This window comes from Motacilla alba, chromosome 20, assembly GCF_015832195.1.
Source record: "Motacilla alba alba isolate MOTALB_02 chromosome 20, Motacilla_alba_V1.0_pri, whole genome shotgun sequence".
NCBI classification, from domain to species: domain Eukaryota; kingdom Metazoa; phylum Chordata; class Aves; order Passeriformes; family Motacillidae; genus Motacilla; species Motacilla alba.
In genome coordinates this window covers 1,363,782-1,383,053 of record NC_052035.1, presented here as the reverse complement: position 1 = coordinate 1,383,053, position 19,272 = coordinate 1,363,782, and the positions used below count along the sequence as shown (strand labels likewise).

The 19,272-nt window shown below is 59.6% G+C and overlaps 1 protein-coding gene across 14 annotated transcripts in view; it reads left to right on the top strand.

The window, feature by feature from the left end:
• EPB41L1 (erythrocyte membrane protein band 4.1 like 1) overlaps positions 1–19,272 on the top strand; it is a 62,468-nt gene that overhangs the window by 32,297 nt on the left and 10,899 nt on the right. For 7 of the 14 annotated variants that reach the window (XM_038158930.1, XM_038158931.1, XM_038158929.1 and 4 more), the window contains 15 exons: positions 2,951–3,141; positions 3,718–3,882; positions 4,611–4,715; positions 4,791–4,833; positions 5,500–5,575; positions 5,781–5,999; positions 6,086–6,173; positions 6,434–6,586; positions 7,253–7,350; positions 7,498–7,673; positions 8,086–8,234; positions 8,745–8,780; positions 10,508–10,699; positions 11,855–11,953; positions 16,383–18,929. In XM_038158930.1, coding sequence (XP_038014858.1) covers positions 2,968–3,141; positions 3,718–3,882; positions 4,611–4,715; positions 4,791–4,833; positions 5,500–5,575; positions 5,781–5,999; positions 6,086–6,173; positions 6,434–6,586; positions 7,253–7,350; positions 7,498–7,673; positions 8,086–8,234; positions 8,745–8,780; positions 10,508–10,699; positions 11,855–11,953; positions 16,383–18,929 — 4,320 coding nt within the window. In that variant the 5' untranslated portion in view covers positions 2,951–2,967. The remainder of the gene's footprint in view (positions 1–2,950; positions 3,142–3,717; positions 3,883–4,610; positions 4,716–4,790; positions 4,834–5,499; positions 5,576–5,780; positions 6,000–6,085; positions 6,174–6,433; positions 6,587–7,252; positions 7,351–7,497; positions 7,674–8,085; positions 8,235–8,744; positions 8,781–10,507; positions 10,700–11,854; positions 11,954–16,382; positions 18,930–19,272) is intronic. The other 7 variants (XM_038158939.1, XM_038158938.1, XM_038158937.1 and 4 more) reach the window with 4 other exon arrangements.

Genomic DNA, 19,272 nt, shown 5'->3' with positions numbered 1-19,272 from the left:
CTCCATTAGCAGAACTCTGCCACCCTGGCACTGCTGTGCCATGCTCTCACTGGCTTCAGCTGCAAGGCAGTCCCTACGATCAGGTTCCTGGCATACCATCAGAAGGTTGGAACTGGAGCTCAAGATGCAGAAGTGAGATGGGATGAATTCCCAGTTTACTATGCTTAAAAAACCCCTCATTTCCTCAGGGATTGCTGCAGGGAAAAAGTAGTTTGGAAGAAAGTTTAGAAATGTCAAGTGGAAAACTGATCGTGTGTTTGGCCCAAAGTGATGTGTTGTCATTTTAGAGATTTCATGTTGATTAAAAATTCACACACTAAGATCCAAGCAGAAGTGCTTGGGAACGATCCACACAGGGACCAGGGCTTCGTGTGAGCAATTGCTTGAATATCTAGTGGAAAAAAGCAGCTCTGTTTCCTCTGTGGAAAAAACAAACCAGCGGTGACCTCTGAAAGCTCCTGGTGGCCTTGGCCGAGTGGTGGGGTCTGTCAGGAGGAGCTGATGCTGCTCAGGGCGGGTTGTCTGGCCTGTCATGGCCAGGAGAACATGGCTGTGGCACAAGGGGGTGACATCCTGGGCCTCTGGGTGTGAGCTGAGGCCTCTTGGTGACCACCAGCCAGCCCAGGCACTGGAGGGGAATATTCCCGGGATCTCCTGGCTGCGAATCCGGCGGAAGGCGTAGGCTTGACTCCCTGTCTTCTCCGTCACCTCCTCTCTGTTCCCTCCACCCCCAGAGCCAGTTTTAGTCATTTTCCTGGGAAGGTTTTGCATCTTCCCACGGCTGAGGACACCTGAAGGGCAGCAGTGGGACACGAGCTGTGGTGTGGGATGCGTTTTTTTGTGAGTCTTTGTGACACTGAGCTGAGCCTGAGCTGTGCAGTGGATCCAGATCCACCAGGAATGGGGCACCAGGAATGGGGCACTGCTCCTCCTGGGCAGGCTGGAGGAGCTCACGTGAACCTCATGGAGTTCAGCCAGGCCAAGTGCAAGGGCCTGCACCTGGGTCAGGGCAGCCCCAGCACCAGCACAGGCTGGGGCTGGCTGGGTGGGGAGCAGCCCCGGGAGAAGAACTTGGGGGTGCTGGTGGTGACAAACTGGATGTGACCTGGCCATGGGCACTGGCAGCCCAGAAACCAATCCTGCCCTGGGCTGATCCCACAGCGTGGGCAGAGGTGAGGGGGGGATTCTGCCCCTCTGCCCACCCAGGTGAGACCCCACCTGCAGAGCTGGTCCCCCAGCCCTGGGGACCCAACATCAGAAGGATGTGGAGCTGCTGGAGTCAGTCCAGAAGAGGCTGCAAAGATGCTCCAAGGGCTGGAGCCCCTCTGCTCTGGGACAGGCTGGGAGAGCTGGGGGCGTTCACCTGGAGAAGAGGAGGCTCCAGGGAGACCTTAGAGCTCTTTCCAGTGCCTAAAGGGGCTCCAGGAGAGCTGGAGAGGGACTTTGGACATGGGATAGAGAGACAGGACAAGAGGGAATGGTTTCCCACTGCCAGAGGGCCGGGTTAGATGGGATGCTGAGGAGAAGTTTTTCCCTGGGAGGGTGGGGAGGCCCTGGCACAGGGTGCCCGGAGCAGCTGTGGCTGCCCCTGAATCTCTGGAAGTGTCCAAGGCCAGGATGGGCAGGGCTTGGAGCACCCTGGGCTAGTGGAAGGTGTCCCTCCCACAGCAGGGTTTCGAACTGGATTAGGATCTGCAGGCATTACTTGGGGCTGCTGGTGTGGCTGCTCTGTGGGCAGGGTGGGTGATGTGACCACAGGGTCACAGATGCTCCATCTGAGCCACCTTGTGCAGCCACAGCCCTTGGACTCAGGTGGAGATGATCCCAGCAGGTGCTGCACAGCTGGACATGGCTTGGTGGGGAGCTGGCACGGCCTGAGCAGCCTGAGTGGAGAGTGGGTGATGGTCTAAAGGGTGCTCCATGACCTGTGGAGTATGGACCCTCCCAGGACACCTTGCTAGCCCATGCTGTGTTGGCAAAAAATGTTTCAAAACCATAGAGGTTCCAAAAACACACTGCTGAGCATCTCGGCATGGAAAGTGCCTTCCCCTCCCTCTTCCTGGCCCTGGGTTTGTTTTTCAGGCAGCTGGGGTTGGAGGCAGGAATCCACAGGGTCCCAGGCTGGCCGTGGGAACCCAGCGTGCTGCTGCTGCTGCTGCTGGGGTGGCCAGAGGGGAGCAAACCAGCCAGCCCGGATGCGAGCTGTGGAGCTGTCCGTGTTTGCCATTTCCTGTGTCACTGCAGCCTTTCCCTTGACTCACAGCCTGCCTTTTCCTCCCACTCCTAGAAAACAGCGAGTGAAGGTTCCAGCCAGTGCAGGGGTGTGGGAGCAGGGGGTCAGAGCAGCCCCACTGCCTGCTTTGCATGACCAGGTGCATCCCTGTTCATGGTGGGTCCCTGCCACTGGTGTCCCTCTCCACTGCTGGCTCTTGCCCTCCAGCTCAGAGTATGAAATCCTGGTGTCCTGTGCTGCTGCCACCAGCCCTTTGCAAAGGGGCTGCAAAGAGCTGTGCCAGCTCTTGGCACAGACAGGGATCTGGGCTCTGGCAGTGGATCTGTGAGTAGACAGGGATCTGGGCTCTGGCAGTGGATCTGTGAGTGGACAGGGATCTGGGCTCTGGCAGTGGATCTGTGAGTGGACAGGGATCTGGGCTCTAGCAGTGGATCTGTGAGTGGAGAGGGATCTGGGCTCTGGCAGTGGATCTGTGAGTGGACAGGGATCTGGGCTTTAGCAGTGGATCTGTGAGTGGACAGGGATTGTGCTCTGGCAGTGGATCTGTGAGTGGACAGGGATCTGGGCTCTGGCAGTGGATCCGTGTGAGGCAGAGATGGGCACATCCCAAGCGTGTCCCAGCCTCCCCCGAGCAGCCAGGGCATCCCAGCCGGCTGCCCGGGCAGCATCCCCAGCCCCGGGTGACACCTGCTGTCTCTCCCCCGGCGGCGGTGACAGCGCGGTGACCGGCGGTCATGACAACGGAGACGGGCCCCGGCTCTGAGGTGAGGAACGCGCAGGAGGACGCTCCGCAGCAGCAGCTGGAGGCGGCCGCACAGGGCCCCACGGCCGCGCCCAGCCCCGCCGGCCGCGACACCGACCCCAATGAGAAGCTCGGGGCACAGCCCGACACCCGAAACATGGAGCCGGTGAGTGGGTGTCGGCCGGGGAACGTGGGAGGGGACGGGCAGGAGCAGCACGGGACGGGCCGTGCCGCCGCTCGCTGCTGGCCGTGGTGCGGGCCCGGCCCTTGGGGCCTCCGGGGCAGCCCCGAGAGGAGCCCCTCAGGCGGGGCCGGCCGGGCTCTGCCGCTGCCCCCGCTGCCCGCGCACCTCCCAGCAGGACGGGCCGAGGCCGCCGGGTGGCAGCGGTGGGAATGGTGGGGCCCTGCTGGCCCCGCGGGCGTGGGCAGTGGTGCCGTGTCCCCACCGAGCTGCCCCGGGCCCGGCTGGGAGTCCCGGCTGCAGCCGGTGTTGGCTGTGGGGCTACTGGGGAGGTGAGCCGCTGCCCTGGTAGTTGGGCAGGGAGATTTGGGTGCTGAACTGACCGCCGGTGTCCGTTTTTGAGGGAGCTGGGCCATGCTGGCAGTGTGCGTTGGTGGAACTGCCCTTGGCTGGGCACTGTCTGTCAGCAGCTGCCCCGCTCTGCTGTGCAGAGCTTTCCCCCTCTGCCCTTGTGTCCCTTGGCAGCGGTGCCAGGTAACCCTCTGTGTATCCCTGCTCCAGGGCACAGACGTGGAGGACAAGGACTACAGTGAGACCGACGGGCTCTCTGACAAAACAACTCCCAGCAAAACCCAGAAGTCACCCCAGAAAACCACCAAGAAAGTGAAGAGTGCCCTGTGCAGGGTGACCCTGCTTGATGCGTCCGAGTATGAGTGTGAGGTGGAGGTGAGTCCCAGATTTGGGGGCCTGTGCTGGCACCAAGGAGGGGACACCCCTGTAACCCTGCCCAGTCCAGAGAGTCCTGAAGGACAGGACTCTTCCTAGGACAGCTTTGTAGTACCTCTGTCCTAGGGAAAAACACAAACAGAAATAGCTGTTTAAGTTGAAATTTCAAAATTAGTTAAAAATCTGGAAAGAATGACCTTTGCAGGGGATATCAGCCCAGTGAAACCAAATTTGGCAGCTACTCACAAGAGAAAACAGTGTCTAAGTCAGAAGCTTAATGGCTGGGGATAGAGCTCTGCCTGGCAGTTCAGGTACCTAGCAGTGGCTGCAGGATGGGACAGGGGCAACACACACCTAGCAGTGGCTGCAGGGAGGGAGGAAGGGAGGCAACAGGCACCCACTGGTGGCTGCAGGATGGGACAGAGGGGACACACACCTGTCAGTGGCTGCACCAAGGGTGCTCTCCATCACTCCACATGCTCCTGGCTCCTGGTGGCTCTTGTTATGCTGTGCTTGGGGATTCAGCCACCACTGCCACCAGGAGCCCAAGCCTGCAGCCCTGGGACACCCTTTGGCACCACTTTAGGCACACACAGGTGATCCTGGGGCTGCAAGGCTGGGAAGTGCTGAAGCCCACGCTGCGTGAGAGCATGTTTTGGTGGTCACCTGGAGGGTGCCCAGGAGCCCAAGGGACCAGCTGACCATCAGCCTGTCCATGTCTCTGACAGAAACATGCCCGAGGCCAGGTGCTCTTTGACATGGTGTGCGAGCACCTCAACCTCCTGGAGAAGGACTACTTCGGCCTCACCTTCTGTGATTCAGACAGCCAGAAGGTGAGCATGGGGGGTCCCTCTGCAGCCACCCCTCCAAGGTGGGGGCCCCTCTGACCTGCTGTCTCCTCATTGCAGAACTGGCTAGACCCCTCCAAGGAGATCAAGAAGCAGATCCGCAGTAAGTGCCTGGGGAGGGTCCGTCCTCCTCAGCCCTGGGGTGTCCCATGGGGCTCCTGGATGGCTCAGTGTGGCTGTCCTGTGGCAGGTCACCTCCCCTCCTGCCCTGGAGGGTACCTTTGGCAGCTGGCCTGGGGACAGGGACACTGTTGCTCATTCAGCTGTTTGTTACCTACCTCTTCTCTTACTCATGAGAGGTGAGGGGACAAAGAACTCTGCCTGTGCCACTGGAGAGCTGTCTGAGACTTGGTGCCGCTCTGGGCACCACCTGCCCCGTGCAGGGGGGACAGGGATGATGGGGAGAGTGGGGGTCCTTGCTGGGACAGGTCCTGGGGTGCATTTGCCATGGTATTGCCTTGCTGGGGTGGCAGAAGAGCTGTTGCGCAAGGTTTCACCTTCTGGGACATAGGAGGCTTTTGCTGGGACATTGAGTTTGTGGCTCCTGCAGTTGTGATGCTTTGCTGTCCTCAGCTCTCTGTGGAGGATTCCCCAAAAGCTGTGCTGGAGTCCCAAGGGCTGTGCCCCTGGCAGCCTCTAGAGCCCCCTTGTTGCTGCCCTGTGCAAGGCTTGGAGGGAGCAGCAGGATCCTCAGTAGACACATGGATGCTCCTGTGCCCTGTGTGCAGCCCCATGGGTGCTGTCCTGAACTGCTCTCTCCCCTCCCCAGGTGGGCCCTGGAACTTTGCCTTCACTGTGAAGTTCTACCCTCCAGACCCTGCCCAGCTCACAGAGGACATCACTAGGTGAGGACAATGGGCTTCCTTCCCAGGGAGTCCCAGCCTGCTCCAGAGGGCTCCAGATTCCTTCCCAAGGAGTCCCAGCCTGCTGTGGGATGCACAAGTCTCCTTCCTGGAGAGCCCCAGCCTGCCCTGGGGGGGCACCAGATTGGTTCCTGGGGAACCCCGGCTCACTCCCCTGCCCCACTCTGACCACCTGCCCCTCCTGCAGATACTACCTGTGCCTGCAGCTCCGTGCCGACATCATCACGGGGCGCCTGCCCTGCTCCTTCGTCACCCATGCCCTGCTGGGCTCCTACGCCGTCCAGGCCGAGCTGGGTGACCATGACACCGAGGAGCACGTGGGCAACTACGTCAGCGAGCTGCGCTTCGCCCCCAACCAGACGCGGGAGCTGGAGGAGCGCATCATGGAGCTGCACAAGACCTACCGGTGAGCCCCGGGAGGGGACAGCACGGACAGCTGCCCCACGCCCCTGGGGCGCCCAGCCACGTATCCCCCTCTCTGTCTCCCTGCAGGGGAATGACCCCCGGGGAAGCAGAGATCCACTTTCTGGAGAACGCCAAGAAGCTCTCCATGTACGGGGTGGACCTGCACCATGCCAAGGTACGGGGCTGGGGACTGCCAGAGCGCTGCCCCTTCCCAGCCTGCTCCTGCCCACCTTCCTCCCGCAAGGAAGGCTCCTGGCATGGCTTTGGGTGGCACCAGAGAAGCTCCAGAGATCAAACTCCAGCAGCCTAGTGTTCACTGTTCCCTTTGCCAGCCAGGCCCCTGCAGCACTCTGCAGGAGGGATGTGGCACTTCTGGCCAGGCTGGCTCTTGCCGAGCTGCTGACCTGTCCCTTCCTCTCTCCTTGTCTCCTCTAGGACTCAGAGGGCATTGACATCATGCTGGGCGTCTGTGCCAACGGCCTCCTCATCTACAGGGACCGGCTGCGCATCAACCGCTTCGCCTGGCCCAAGATCCTCAAGATTTCCTACAAGAGGAGCAACTTCTACATCAAGATCCGCCCGGGGGAGGTGGGTGCCTGGTGCTGGTGCAGCCCCTGGGTACCTGTCCTGAGGGATTGGGGCTGATGGTGAGGATTTCCTCACCTGGCTCTGGCCTCTGCTCCAAGGATCCCACATTTATGATCATACTGACCAAGAGAGCATATTTCCTGTGGCATGGATTTTCTTTTGTGTTCTCTTGTGACTTCAACAGCTGAAGGACCCCAGGATCCCATTCCTGACAGACATCATGACCCTGCTGGTATAGGGAACTTGCCCAGGAGTGGGGGTTAAGGGCCATTTTTGTCACATCTTCACAAGGTTTTTTTCATTCATTTTCAGACTTTATTTCCACTCATTTATGCTGGTAAAATGCATTTCTACCCACGTGTTCCAGCAGGCTGGAGGGCAAGGATAGCACACCTGGGAGGGATGCCCTCAGACCAAAACAGTTGTAAAAGTTTGGTTTTTTTTCTTGAGGAAATTTATTTTGCACTGAAAAGCCTTTTACAGCTGAGGAAAGTGGCCAGAGGTGTGGGGTGTATCCCATCACACTGCTGGGCATGGATCATCCCAGCATGGATTTGAAAAAGATTTTTGAGGGTCTTTTACATGGTCACAGCTCCTGCCAGGGGAACCTGGCATGTCCCCCGGGGCAGGATGTGCCAGTAACAGCCTGTCTCTGTCTCCCCCAAGTACGAACAGTTTGAGAGCACCATTGGCTTCAAGCTGCCCAACCACCGCTCAGCCAAGAGGCTCTGGAAGGTCTGCATAGAGCATCACACCTTCTTCAGGTGAGGCACCTTCTCTAGACCTTCTCCAGTCCTCTTTTCCTGGAGGCAGACGCATTCCTGCTTCTGCTGCAGTGGGTGCACACGGGGAGCAGTGCCAGGGGGCCTGACTGGGGCTCACTGACACCATCCCACCCCTGTGACCCCTAGGCTGGTGTCCCCAGAGCCACCCCCCAAAGGCTTCCTGGTGATGGGCTCCAAGTTTCGGTACAGCGGGCGCACGCAGGCGCAGACGCGCCAGGCCAGCGCCCTCATCGACCGCCCCGCGCCCTTCTTCGAGCGCTCCTCCAGCAAACGCTACACCATGTCCCGCAGCCTGGACGGAGGTACAGGGAGACAGGGGAACACTGCTCCTCTGGCAGGAGCAGGGGAAGCTGCCCAGCCTCGCTGGGCTGGGTCACAACGGCATCAGGCTCCCTTCTGGAGGGTGTCCCCAGCCTCATCCCCGTGGCTAATAGGGGCTGTTCCCTACCCCTAGGGGTAGCTCAGACTGTGTGTGAACAGGGGGACATGGCAGGGCTGGGGTCAGGCAGCTCAAGGACACATCACCCCTTCCTCTGTGCCCTGGGACCCCTGGAACCACCTGCCCCAGGTGTGAGCTGACAGGGGCAGGGGGGCTGGGGCAGGGGCAGGGTGGCAGGGCTGCAGTGACCCAGCTGTCAGAGCTGGCAGGGGCAGGGGGCTGAGGCACGAGCAGGGTGGCAGGGCTGTGGTGACCCGACTGTCCCCCATGGGCAGAGTTCTCGCGCCCAGCCTCTGTCAGTGAGAACCACGACGCCGGGCCTGAGGGTGAGAAGCAGGATGAGGACGGTGAGTTTGGCAGCAGGAGACGCTCTGAGACGGAGGATGAGGAGGTGACCACCCCAACGAAGATCAAGGAGCTGAAGGTACAGCCGAGGTGGGCAGAAGAGGGTGGGGGTGGAGGGGTAGGCAGGCAGGGCCCGGGCACAGGCAGCAGGGCTGGGCTGCAGGCCGGAAGGGTCACCTTGGGGCAGGGTCCCTGCAGCCCTGTCAGTGTCAGCTGTGCCCCAGGCGGGTGGGACCCTTGGGATGTGGCTCTTGGCCCCACCAGTGGAAGTGGAGCTGTCACAGGGGTTCAGATTAACTTGGATTCCCCAGAGCCCTCCAGGTGGTCTCAAGGCTCATCTCCAGGCAAGGCTGGATCTGGGAGCAGCCCAGTTCTGGGACAGGGATAGGGACAGGCTGAGCATATTGGTGCCCACCACTGCCTGGGCACAGCCCACCCCCTCCTGCCCTGGTCCCTGGGCTGTCCCAGCCCATTTCAGCCCCATGCTGGGAGGGGAGGGGGGTCCCTACCAGACTATCAACTGTGGTGTTTGTGACAAGTGCCCTCAACTGACCCTGCTGGTTACTTTTAACCCTCTCTTTGCTGCCAGTCGGAACACGAAACAACCCCCAGGCACAAGCAGGAGGTATTCTCTCTCTGGAGTATCTTAGTCCTCATTGGTCCATCATATTGTCCATCCTTCCCAAAACAAGTCCGTCTGTCACCCTATTTACTGGAATACAAGATGCGCCGGGCTGGGGGTTGGGTGCTGGAGGAGCCCGAGGTTCAGACAGCTGGGGATCAGCTGTGGCATCTTCTATCCCACTAAGTAAGGTGGTCCTGATCGTGCCTGTGAGCAAGAGCCCTCCCAAGGGCAGGAGAGCCCCTGGCCCATTGGGATGACGTGGCTTCTGCTCGTGTTCCTGACCCCGCCATGTCCTCACTTTGTGTCTCCTCTTCCGTGGAGCTGGTCCCATCCTCCTGCTGACACCTGACCCACGCTCTGCTCCTGCCTGACCCAAACTGCCTCATCCCCCCCTGCCCAGCTCTCCTGCTCCCCCAGAGAGATGGGCTGGGGCTCCCCAAGCGCTGTGGCTGCCATCCCACCCCACAGGGGTCAAGAGGCTCTGAGCTGCCTGGGGGGGCCTGCACTCACACCAGACCTGTACCTGCCCACCCTGAGAGGGGCTGAGCAGAGAGGGAGGCTGAACCCTCCCTGCACAAATTGTGCCTGTGGTGGCCCCATCAGGAAGGATTCATCCTGGCCTCAGATCCAGGGGTGCTCCCTGGGGGATCCCCTCAGTGAGCAGAGATCCCAGCTGGAGCTGCCAATGGGAGCAAGCACTGCCAGGGAATGGGGCTGGCCACGCCGGCACCACCCAGGCTCCCTGTGCAGCCTCACCGGGGGTGGGCGCCGGCCCCGACCCCGCCCACCTCATCGCTTGCCCACTGCATGTGCATGTGCTGCGCCCAGCCCAGAGGTGGGCACACCCGAGCCCCCCTCAGCTCGGACATGCGGGGCCAGGGTGGGACTTTTCCTGATTCTGCTGAATCCTCTGCGTCTGGAAAATTTGGTGGGGCTTTTCCTGGGACTCTCACGGGTCTCTGCTCTGTTGCCGAGCAGGTACCAGGGAGGTGTTGGGGGCCTCCTTTTGAACCTCAGGAGAGCTTTGGGCTTGGGTTGGAGGCAGAAGCTAGGTTCCTCCTGGGAGCCGGTTTGCCCACCTCTGCGGCGGGAGGAGGGGGCACCCCGGCGCTGTGCCCTCACCGAGCCACGCTCTGACACTGACCTCTCTCCCCTGAGCGCTCTGGGCTGTCCTCTCTCCACAGCAGATCAGACCCACCCCACCCTGGGCTGATCCACAGGGATCCAGTCTTGGATCCATGCTGGACATTCCTGCCCAGCCCTGGACCTCCACCCCTTTGTCAGAGCCTGCTCTGGAGGAGCTCTGCTGGAAATGCCTTTCTGAGACAGAGCCTGGGCTCCCTTTGTGCCTGGCACCAGACAACAGCAGAGGCTGCTGGTGTTTCCAGCAGGGCCCCATTCCTTGCTGATCCCAAGAGAGAGCCAGCTCTCCCCTTCAGGAAGCTTTAGCATGTCCAAGCCAGGAGGACACAGAGCCCTGGAGATGCCACCAGGCCATGCTGTGCCCTTCACTTGCTACACACGTTCTGCTGCTGCGTGCAGTGAAAGAGCTGCTCCCTCTCCTACAGTGAGACCTGCAGACCGTGGTGCTCCATTACGCTCCTCATTTGGCTCCTGAGACCCTAAATTCCAGCCCAGTGTGACACCAACCCTCCCGGTGCCCCTGCTCATCCCTTTGGACTGGGCTGCTGCTTTAACCATTGCTTTCTTCCTCTCTCCTTCCCAAGTTTTTAGACAAGCCAGAGGATGTTTTGCTGAAGCATCAGGCCAGCATCAATGAGCTGAAGCGGACCCTGAAGGAGCCCAACAGCAAACTGGTTCACAGGGACCGGGACAGGAGGCTGCCTTCCTCACCAGCCTCTTCCTCACCCAAGCACGAGGATGAAACACCAAAGGGAACCCCTGAAAAGGCCACTGAGGTTTGTTCTGCTGCTTCTCTTCCAGAGAGGATCAAGATCTGTTGGGGAGGAGTCCTTCAGCTCCTGTGCTGCCCTGAGGGAGCTCAGTGGGAGTGACGTGCTGGGGACAGGGATGTTGAACCATTTTTACTGCTGTTGGGAGGGGTGGTCTCCCTGGGGCACTGCAGGAGACTGAGCAGCCCTTGTCTGGAGGGGTTTTGGGACTCCCTGAGAGTGGGCTGTGGCTCTGGTGGCCCATGGGGTGGGGTTTTGCTCTCTTTTCTCAGGAGCAACCTGTGGGGCAGGGCCAGTGCAGCTCCTGCGTGGGGGTGTGCAGGAGTGCCCCGTGGTGCTCTCAGCAGTGGAACCTGGGTGGTGGGAGAAGGTACAAGATGAGTGGTGCCACACTGGATCCCACAGCCACATCCTCCCTTCTGGGCATTCTGCACACTGGCTTTGCACTGGGACCATGGGGGCAACAGGAGAGTGCTGGAACTGGGGTGCCAGGACAGAGCCTCTGGTGCTGGAGGGGTGTGGATGTGGCACAGCTGGGCTCTGTGGCCTGGGTCCCTGCTGGGCTCAGTGCAGGCAGCATGTCACAGGAGTGTTCCCCTGCCAGCCTGGATGCCCTGTCTCTGCCAGGGACCTTCCCTGCCTGCTGTCTCTCGGCGTGGCTCTGAGCCAGTGCTGTGCCCGCAGCAGGGGACGAGGCTCCAGGAGAGTGGGTGCCACACGTGGGGCTGCTCTGCCCTGGTTGTCCCCTGTCATGGAAAGGGCACGGGCTCTGCAGGGAATTTGGGATGTGCCCATGTTCCCAGTGGGCCCCAGCACTGCCCGGAGATCAGGCCTGCAGGGGGGCCATGGCCCCTCACAAAGCACTCGGCTGGGAAGAGGAAGAGGGGCTTTCCCCCACATTGCTTTTAGCATGGACTATATCAAGTGCAGAGATGTGAATGGAGCATCTAGAGCTGGCACAGCTGTGACCTCTGTCCATCTATCTATCCATCCTTCCATTCATCCATCCGCTCACCCATCTGCCCACCCTTTGTTCCTTCATTCCTTCTCAAATTCTCCCTTTCTCTCTCTCTCTCTCTCTCTGTCTCTCTTTGTCTCTGTCTCTCTGTCTCTGTCTCCCTCTCTCTCTCTGTGGGTGCTGGGGTTTCCGTGCTGGCACAGATGATGGAAGAGGACACCTTAGACGATTTTGCATCTGAGCATGGAGCTTCCCTAAGCATGGAGTCTTTCACACAGAAAAGCCTTGTCTCCTCTCCTGAGGTTGTCACCATCCCCTTTCTCCCCCACCTCTCACTCCCACCATGGGGGTCCCCAGCCTGCTGAGGGTCTTGTTCCCTCTGAGCAGAGCTGCCCATGGGTGGGTGCCCTTTCTGGTGATAGGCAGGACCCCTCCCAGACAGGGCTGTTGGTGAAACCTCTCCCCTGGCTGTTCGTGCTAGACTCTTGAGATGTTTTCCTGGAGAGAATTCCCAGTGCTGGTGTGGGGCCATGCTGGAGCCCAGTACTGAGGGTCCCAAGGCAGGGGTGACCCGATGGCCTGGACACCTGAGTGGCTGTTCCAGCAGCCTCAGCCTGTCCTGGCTGCAGCTGGAGTTCCCTAGACCCAGGCACCCTGACAAAGGGCATCCTTGGAGGCATCCTTGGACCTGTGCACAGCCAGGTCACGCTCCATCAGTGTGAGGGTTGTGAGCTCTCAGCAGCCCCTGTGTGTGGGTTTAGCTCAAGGGAAGGGACAGCCAAGAGTGGTGCCTTCACTGAGCAAAAGCATGCTGGGGTTTGAGCTTTGGTTCTGGCATGGTTGGCCCCAGGGACATGTGGTGCTGGGACACTTGTCCTACCTGAGCACCCCAGGGAGAGGCAGAGGGGTGGGGGACAGGCTGGGCACACTCTTGCTCCATGTGGATGTCCCTTAGACCATGCAGAAGTCACTAGCATGGGCAGGAGCCTGAACCTGCTGAAGCAATCCCCAGGAGGCAGGATGGGGGTCAGGGAGGGCTTGGGCACAGTCTGGGCTTCAGCAAGGATATGGCACCTTCAACAGAGCAGCAGCATCTCCTGGTCCATGTTGGCACCCTCCCCATTCCAGTATTTGGGAGCTGGAGGACAGAAACAGCAGGTGTGAGGTGCACATACATCTCCTGAGTCAGTCTTGCCCTCAGCATGCCCAGCCTGAGCTGGGGTGCAGGTGCTAAGGTGGCCTCACCAGTGGTTTCTTTCCAGGCATCTGTAACTGAGACTTGGCCCTGACATGTCCCCATGTATCCCCACAGGCCAGAGCCTGTGGTCTCCCTGAGAGATTCATGGCCCCCAGGGGGTGATGGCACAAGGACAACACATCTGCAGAGTCTGGAGCTCTCATCACTGCCAGAAGGTGCCCTGGTGCCCATGGGCTGCAGGCCCATTGGGGTTGTGTGGTCTGTCACTTCCAGCCCTCTGGCCCCACTCCTGCTGGGGGACAGGAACACTGGATTGGGCAGTGCCAGGAGCCTCTCCAGGCCGCTGTTTTTTCCCAACATTTGATTCCCTCATTATCCTTGCCTGAGGCTATGCTTTCCTGTCAGGTGAGCTGGGTCTCCCTCAGAGCAGGGCAAGGGCAGAGAAGGGTAGCAGGGGCACTGAAGGATGCCCAGGGGAGAGACCCCCCCCCACGTGCCCGGGGCTCTCTGAGGCTGTGGCCCCTGTTGGCAGGAGCAGAGGCTGTTTCTGCTCCTTGCTGTCTTCTTTCCTTTCTGTCTCTTGTGCTCCCTAGGCCACAGTAGGAATGGCCTTCCCAGTTGCTCCTGTCCCTACAGCAGATGCATGGGGAGGGAGGGAGGGCAGGAAGTATGAAAGTCACTTATTCCTTGGGAGGTCAAGGCTGGTCTCTGGACACAGCCTTCCCAGCATCATCTCTTTGGAGGCAGCTTTGCTGTGGCTCCATCCTCCAGCCCACTGACCTCCAAAGCTCAGGAGTTCCCTGCTTCCCTGGGGGATGTGCCCCAGTATCCAGAGATTTGCTCCAAGCATCCCCCAGAGCCCTCAGGCTCTGGAGACAAAAGGGCTGCCGTGAGCTGTGAGCTGAGGCCAGAGCCCTCCAGAACTGTGCCCAGAGCAGAGTTCACATCACACCAAGGAGGAGCTGGATGTCCCTTGAGCTGGGCTGTGCTCTTCTCAAGAGTCTGAGGAGAAGGAAGAAGAAGCTGGTTTGGAAATAAATCTGAAACTTTGGGGTTTTCCTGACTGGTGAAGAGGTCCTGTCATGGATGAAAACGTTCCAGAGGTCAGACTTTTTGATATACATTTATCTTGGGCCTTAACTCAGAAGAGGAGCCTGAAGAAAATCATCCCCCTTGCTCAGGGAAGATCTCCTCCGAAGGACTCTGGTTTGCAGCCAGAGAAGAGGGATGAGAGGGCTTTGCTGAGGAGATTTGTACATGTGCCCACAAGCTGTCCATCCTTGTCCTGGCTGAGAATGGTTTCAGCAGTGGGACAGCAGGGTAGGAGCAGGAGAGAAGCTGCTGCACCCTCAGGAAAGTGAGCGGTGTCCTGGCTGAGCGTGGCTGTGGGACGGCAGGAGGGAGTGCAGAGGGACTGAGGGCCAGACACCAGCAGGGCTGCCCAGCAGCCCAGGGGGCCTCCCAGTCAGGGGGGATGCTGCTGCCACGGGTCACACCCACCTGGGAACAACCCTGGGGCAGGTGCTGCTCCTGGCAGCCACTGATGGGCTCTGTTCCCAGTTCCATGGACTGGGAAGGAACAAAAGCTGCACTGGAGGCAGGAGTGGAGGAAGGGAGCTGGAGAGCAGCTGGTGCAGGGTAAGGAGCTATGGGAGAGGCTTGTGCTGGAGGGGGCTGGGGGTCAGGTCTCCTGCAGACCCTGCTGCCCAGTGGGGCTGCCTGGCCAGGGCAGAGTCCTTGCCAAGGATTCCTCGGCACCAGAGGAGGAGGCTGCCCTTGCTGCCCATCTCTGTGGATGTCCTGGCACTGCAAGGAGCTAGTACTTTCCTGCCCTCAGGAGTGGGGTATTCTCTTGGGGGGCCCATGGGCTGTACCATAGCACAGCTTCCTGGTGCTTCCCTGCAGGCTCCTGGAGGTTTTTGGGGGCAGAGGGAATCTTGGCAGAGCCTGGGGCAGGGGCAGGTGGGGGGCTGCAGTGAGGGCAGGGCCTGCAGCACTGTGCCGAGGGACCTCTGCTTCCTTTGGTACCTGGCAGAGAAAGCAGCAGCTGGGAATGGCATTTTTCTGCTGGGGGATTTCACTGACTTCTCATTTCCTTGGGGGAGCTCTTCCACTAGTAGCTGGTTTTCCTCCTTTCTTTTTCTCCTCTAATGTTATCTTCCCTTCCCTCCCTCTGGCTCTGCTCCCCTCTGCCCCCCATTTCCCCTTCTCCAGTATCAGTCACTAGGTTTGCATTTTGGGTGCAACTGCTCCAAACATTCCCCCAGTGCCCTGCATGGGGGGAGGCTCACATTTCCTGATGTTTCCTCCATGGATCCTGGCTGGAGGGGTCACGGACAGGCAGCCCCCTCCCTGGGCCTGGAGTGCATCCTGGTGCCCTTGAGGGCCATCTCTGCCCCTCCTGCAGACTGTGCCCAGGCAAGCTGTTCCATGGGCAGTGCCAGCCCCATGGGGAGCCCCAGCTCTGCCCTCATGTGCTGCTAGGCGTGGCTGAGCTGCCTCATGGTGCAGATGTTCTCCTGAAACTCTCTTCCTATGAGTTATTTCCTACCTGCTGTTCCAAAAGTGGCTGGATTTTAGCAGTGCTTTGTTCTTGGCCCTCACGAGGCCTTTAGCTGACGTGCAGGATGAGCACGTGGAGGTACTAGGTGTCCCTGGCAGCAGTGACCTGGTGTCCCCTGCCAGCAGCACGGTGACGTTCCCGCTGTGGCCGTGCTGCAGGATGCTCTGTGTCCTTTGCTTGGTCCTGCTGCTGAGCCCGTGGTCTTTTACACTTCACATGGAGCCTTTCACAGGTGACAGTTGCTGAACACTTGTTTTCAGCATGGCTGGGTTCTGAGGAGATGTCCCTGGTGAGCTGGAAAGGAGGGATGGCCTTTTGGGGAATCTGAGCTGCATCATCTGGTAGGAAAGGGACAGGGCCTTGCTGATGGCTTGTAGTGGTTTCTTTCCCTGCTTGTGCTCTTGGCAGTCTGACAAATTCTTAGGGTGCATGGATGATGCTGAGACTGAAGCTATCCAAAACCCAGGGCCTTGCTTCCACTGAAATCTTACCCCTGGGAGTTGCCAGAGCCAGCTCAAAACAAGGGGGCAGCCAGCTGTGTTCCCCTGCTTCCAGAGAGACCCCGGTGGCTGTTCTTGTGTCTGCTGGGAGCTCCACTCCCACTCTGTGCCACCAGCAGAGCCCCAGGTATTGCAGGTGTGTCAGGGAGCCACCACCCAGAGCACAGTATTGTCCCCAGAGAGGACACTGGCTCAGTCCCCAGTGTGGTATCAGCCCCTTATTTCTAGCCCCTCTCTCCATCAATGAGTGGCTAGGCTCTTTGTACAGAGCTTCAACTCTGGCCTTGATAAGAATAGCAATAATAATAATAATAATAATAATAATAATAATAATAATAATAATAATGACAATGATGGTGATGATGTAGCCAGCCATGTGCCAGGCAGACCAGCTGTGCCAGTTGTGCCAGCAGCACTCGGGGCCAGGGTGTCTGATGCATTTAACTCTTCTTGCTCCAATTGCAATACAGGGCTCGGAGCACTGGGTATTTATAGAGAGAGAAGCCCCTAGGCTGGAAGCTGTAGCTCTGAGGAAAACTCTGAGAGCCAAGACGGAAGAAGCACATGCAGGGACCTTGGAGGGGAGCACGAGTGGGAGCCTGACGAAAGTGGTGGTGACGGTAGGGAAAGCCAAGGACGTGGCAGGCCAGGAAGAGCCAGCAGCTGCAGCCTTGGAGACGAGGAAGAGAGCCAAAATGATTGCTAGTCCCGAGGATTTTGAGTCTGTGTGGGAGGATGAGCTCTATGAGAAGGAAAGCAGGGGTGAGTCCAGCCCAGGGGAGGCACATCCACCTGCCGAGAGTGCAGAGGGGGGGCCCCAAGAGCCGGGCAAAGGCGCAGCCACCAGGGAGCCAGGGCTGCCCAAGCCCTGTCAGCAGCCTGAAGAGAGGCAAAGGACCAAGATTTTGGAGCCAGGGCCTCCCCAGGGAGAAGGTGAGGTGCTCTCCAGGGACCGTGCTTCTGCAGCCTTCAGGAAGCAGGAGGCCAGAGTGCCAGCCACGGCGCCAGAGCTCCTGAAAATTAAAGTGAAGGCTGGTGATGACAGCTCAGAGACTTCTGCAACCCAGAGGATCATCTACTTAGGAGATCCAGAAGGGGAGGAGAAGGACAGTAAAACACACCTGGTCTTGGGCACTGGTGGGTGGCTTGGCTTGGAGGAGAGACTAGAAGCTCCAGTAAACGTATCTGGGGAGGGATCCGAGCATGTCACACCTGTGGCAGAAGGGTTCCAAGCCCTCTCCTCAGCAAGTCACCAGCACAGGACAGTGTCTGAAAAACCCACTGGAGCACCAGAGCCACCTGGGATGAGCTGTGATGGGACCAGCCTGGAGGGACATCCCCTCTCGGGGTGGGAAGAGCTGTCCCTGCAGCCAGAGAAAGCACCTGGTGCTGGGGTGCCTGGAGGAGCACCCATGGAAAGTGAAGCCCTGCTGAGTTCCCAGGAGGTGAGACCAGAGGAGATGGAGCTGCAGAGCTCGGTGGGAGGCTTGAAGCCATGTGACCTGGCAGGGGATGGCCCCAGGGCTGAGGAGCACAAAGGGAGCCCAGCAGAGTCCCCAGATATCTGCCCAGCACTGGAGGGGCTCTCAGGAAGGGTTGGAGCAGACAGTGACAGGGAGGAAAGTAGCAGAGTGGTTCTTCAGATGGAAGAGATAGAGCCCAAGTCACCTCCATCATCAGCTGGGTCTTGGCAGGGCCACACTCACACCATGGGGCTGGAGGGGGACAAACCCAGTGCTCCTGTCCCTCCACCCCTTCCCCAGAAACCCAGCCCAGTCCTTGTGGAGCCATCTCCAGGTACGGAGCCTCAGGGCACCAGCCCTGCCAGAGAGGTGGCCATGCCTGAGCATGTGAGCCCCTCCATGGAGGTGGCACTACCCATGGGCACTAATCCTGAAGCTGAAGAGCGATCCCAAAATGTGGCATTTGCCTCATGGAAACACCATGAGGTGAAAAGTCCTGTTACAGGAAAACCACCCCAAAACACAGACACTGCAGCAGAGTCGATCCAGGTTAACGACCTGGCCCCCAGGGAGGTGGCCCAGGACATGGACACAGCACAGAGCAACATGCTTGCCACTGAAGAGCTGCTGCAGGAAGAGAAGCCCATGATCAAAGAGCTCTTCCAGGGCCCAGGGTCAGGGAAGCCAACCAGAGATGAAGGCTCTGGGATGGAAGAATTGTCCCATGACAAAAGCCTTGGCATGGCTGAGCTGCCCCCCAAGAGAGAAGAAGCAGAACACCAGACTGAGACAATCCTGAGGGACTTGCCCCTCCACACTGCAGATCCCAAAGCGCAAGAGCCACACCGGGACTTGGAGTTCAGTGTTGGACAAGATCTGCAGGGTGGGAGCCGGACAATCAGAGAAAGCACCAGGGACAGTGACCTGGCTCCGGGGCAGCCACCACAGGATGACTCTCCCCCTAGAGCAGCTGCTGATGTCCCACCCTTCCAGTCCCCTGCAGCAGGATTGTGCCAAGGAAGCGAGGATTCCCAGCTCTCTGCCCTGGTGAATGAAGGCAGGACGGGGCAATCAAGTGGTGAGACACATCCAGCAGAGCCTGGGGTGTTGGTGTACATGGCTGGGCTGGCAGGAGCTGTGGCCCAGGAGCATGGGGATGCTACCATGGCCCCAGGAAGCCAGGAGGACAGCAAGAGCTACAGGGAAACTTCCGTGGCCTCCAAGATCAAGATGTTTGAGCAAGGCGAAGCAGAGCGAAGGGCGGCCCAGGAGGGACAGGAGCATGTGGCTGAAGCTGAGACATTCGTGACAGCCATGGGGAAGGCAAATCTGGCACAGGATCTGCCTTTGAGCAGCAGCCTCGCCTCACCCTCTGCAGTGGGACCTGTGTCCAGCGTGGGCTCCTTGGCCCTCGGGCAAGGGGCTGGTTCAGGAGACACCTCCCAGCGTCACTCCCTGAAGAAACGAGTCTCTGCTGAGCCCGAGCACGAAGAAGACAGTGCCGACCTGGCCTCGCCCGACTCCGGCTGTGAGCTCACCCTGGCCGAGGCCGTGGTAACTGCACCGAGCCGTCCGGACGGGACATTCGTGCGCATGTTCTGTGGCTCTGCCCGTGTCCAGTGGCTCCTCACACATCCATTGACTGGCAGCAGGCGCTTTGCATCCCTGTCCTCTCTGTCTGTGTGTGTGGTCAGGCTTCACTGGCTGCATGCGCAGCCGCTGCCCAGTCGGTTCATCAGCTTTTGTTTTGCGCCCCCCCAACATTTTGGCTCCCTGGAGAATGCCGCTCGCTGAACCCAGGAGGGGCACCCGAGCTCCGTGGCCGGGAGCAGGAGAGGGCGCCGGGAGGGTGGCCGGAGGAGCTGGGACTGTCACGGACACGCAGCCCCAGCAGCAG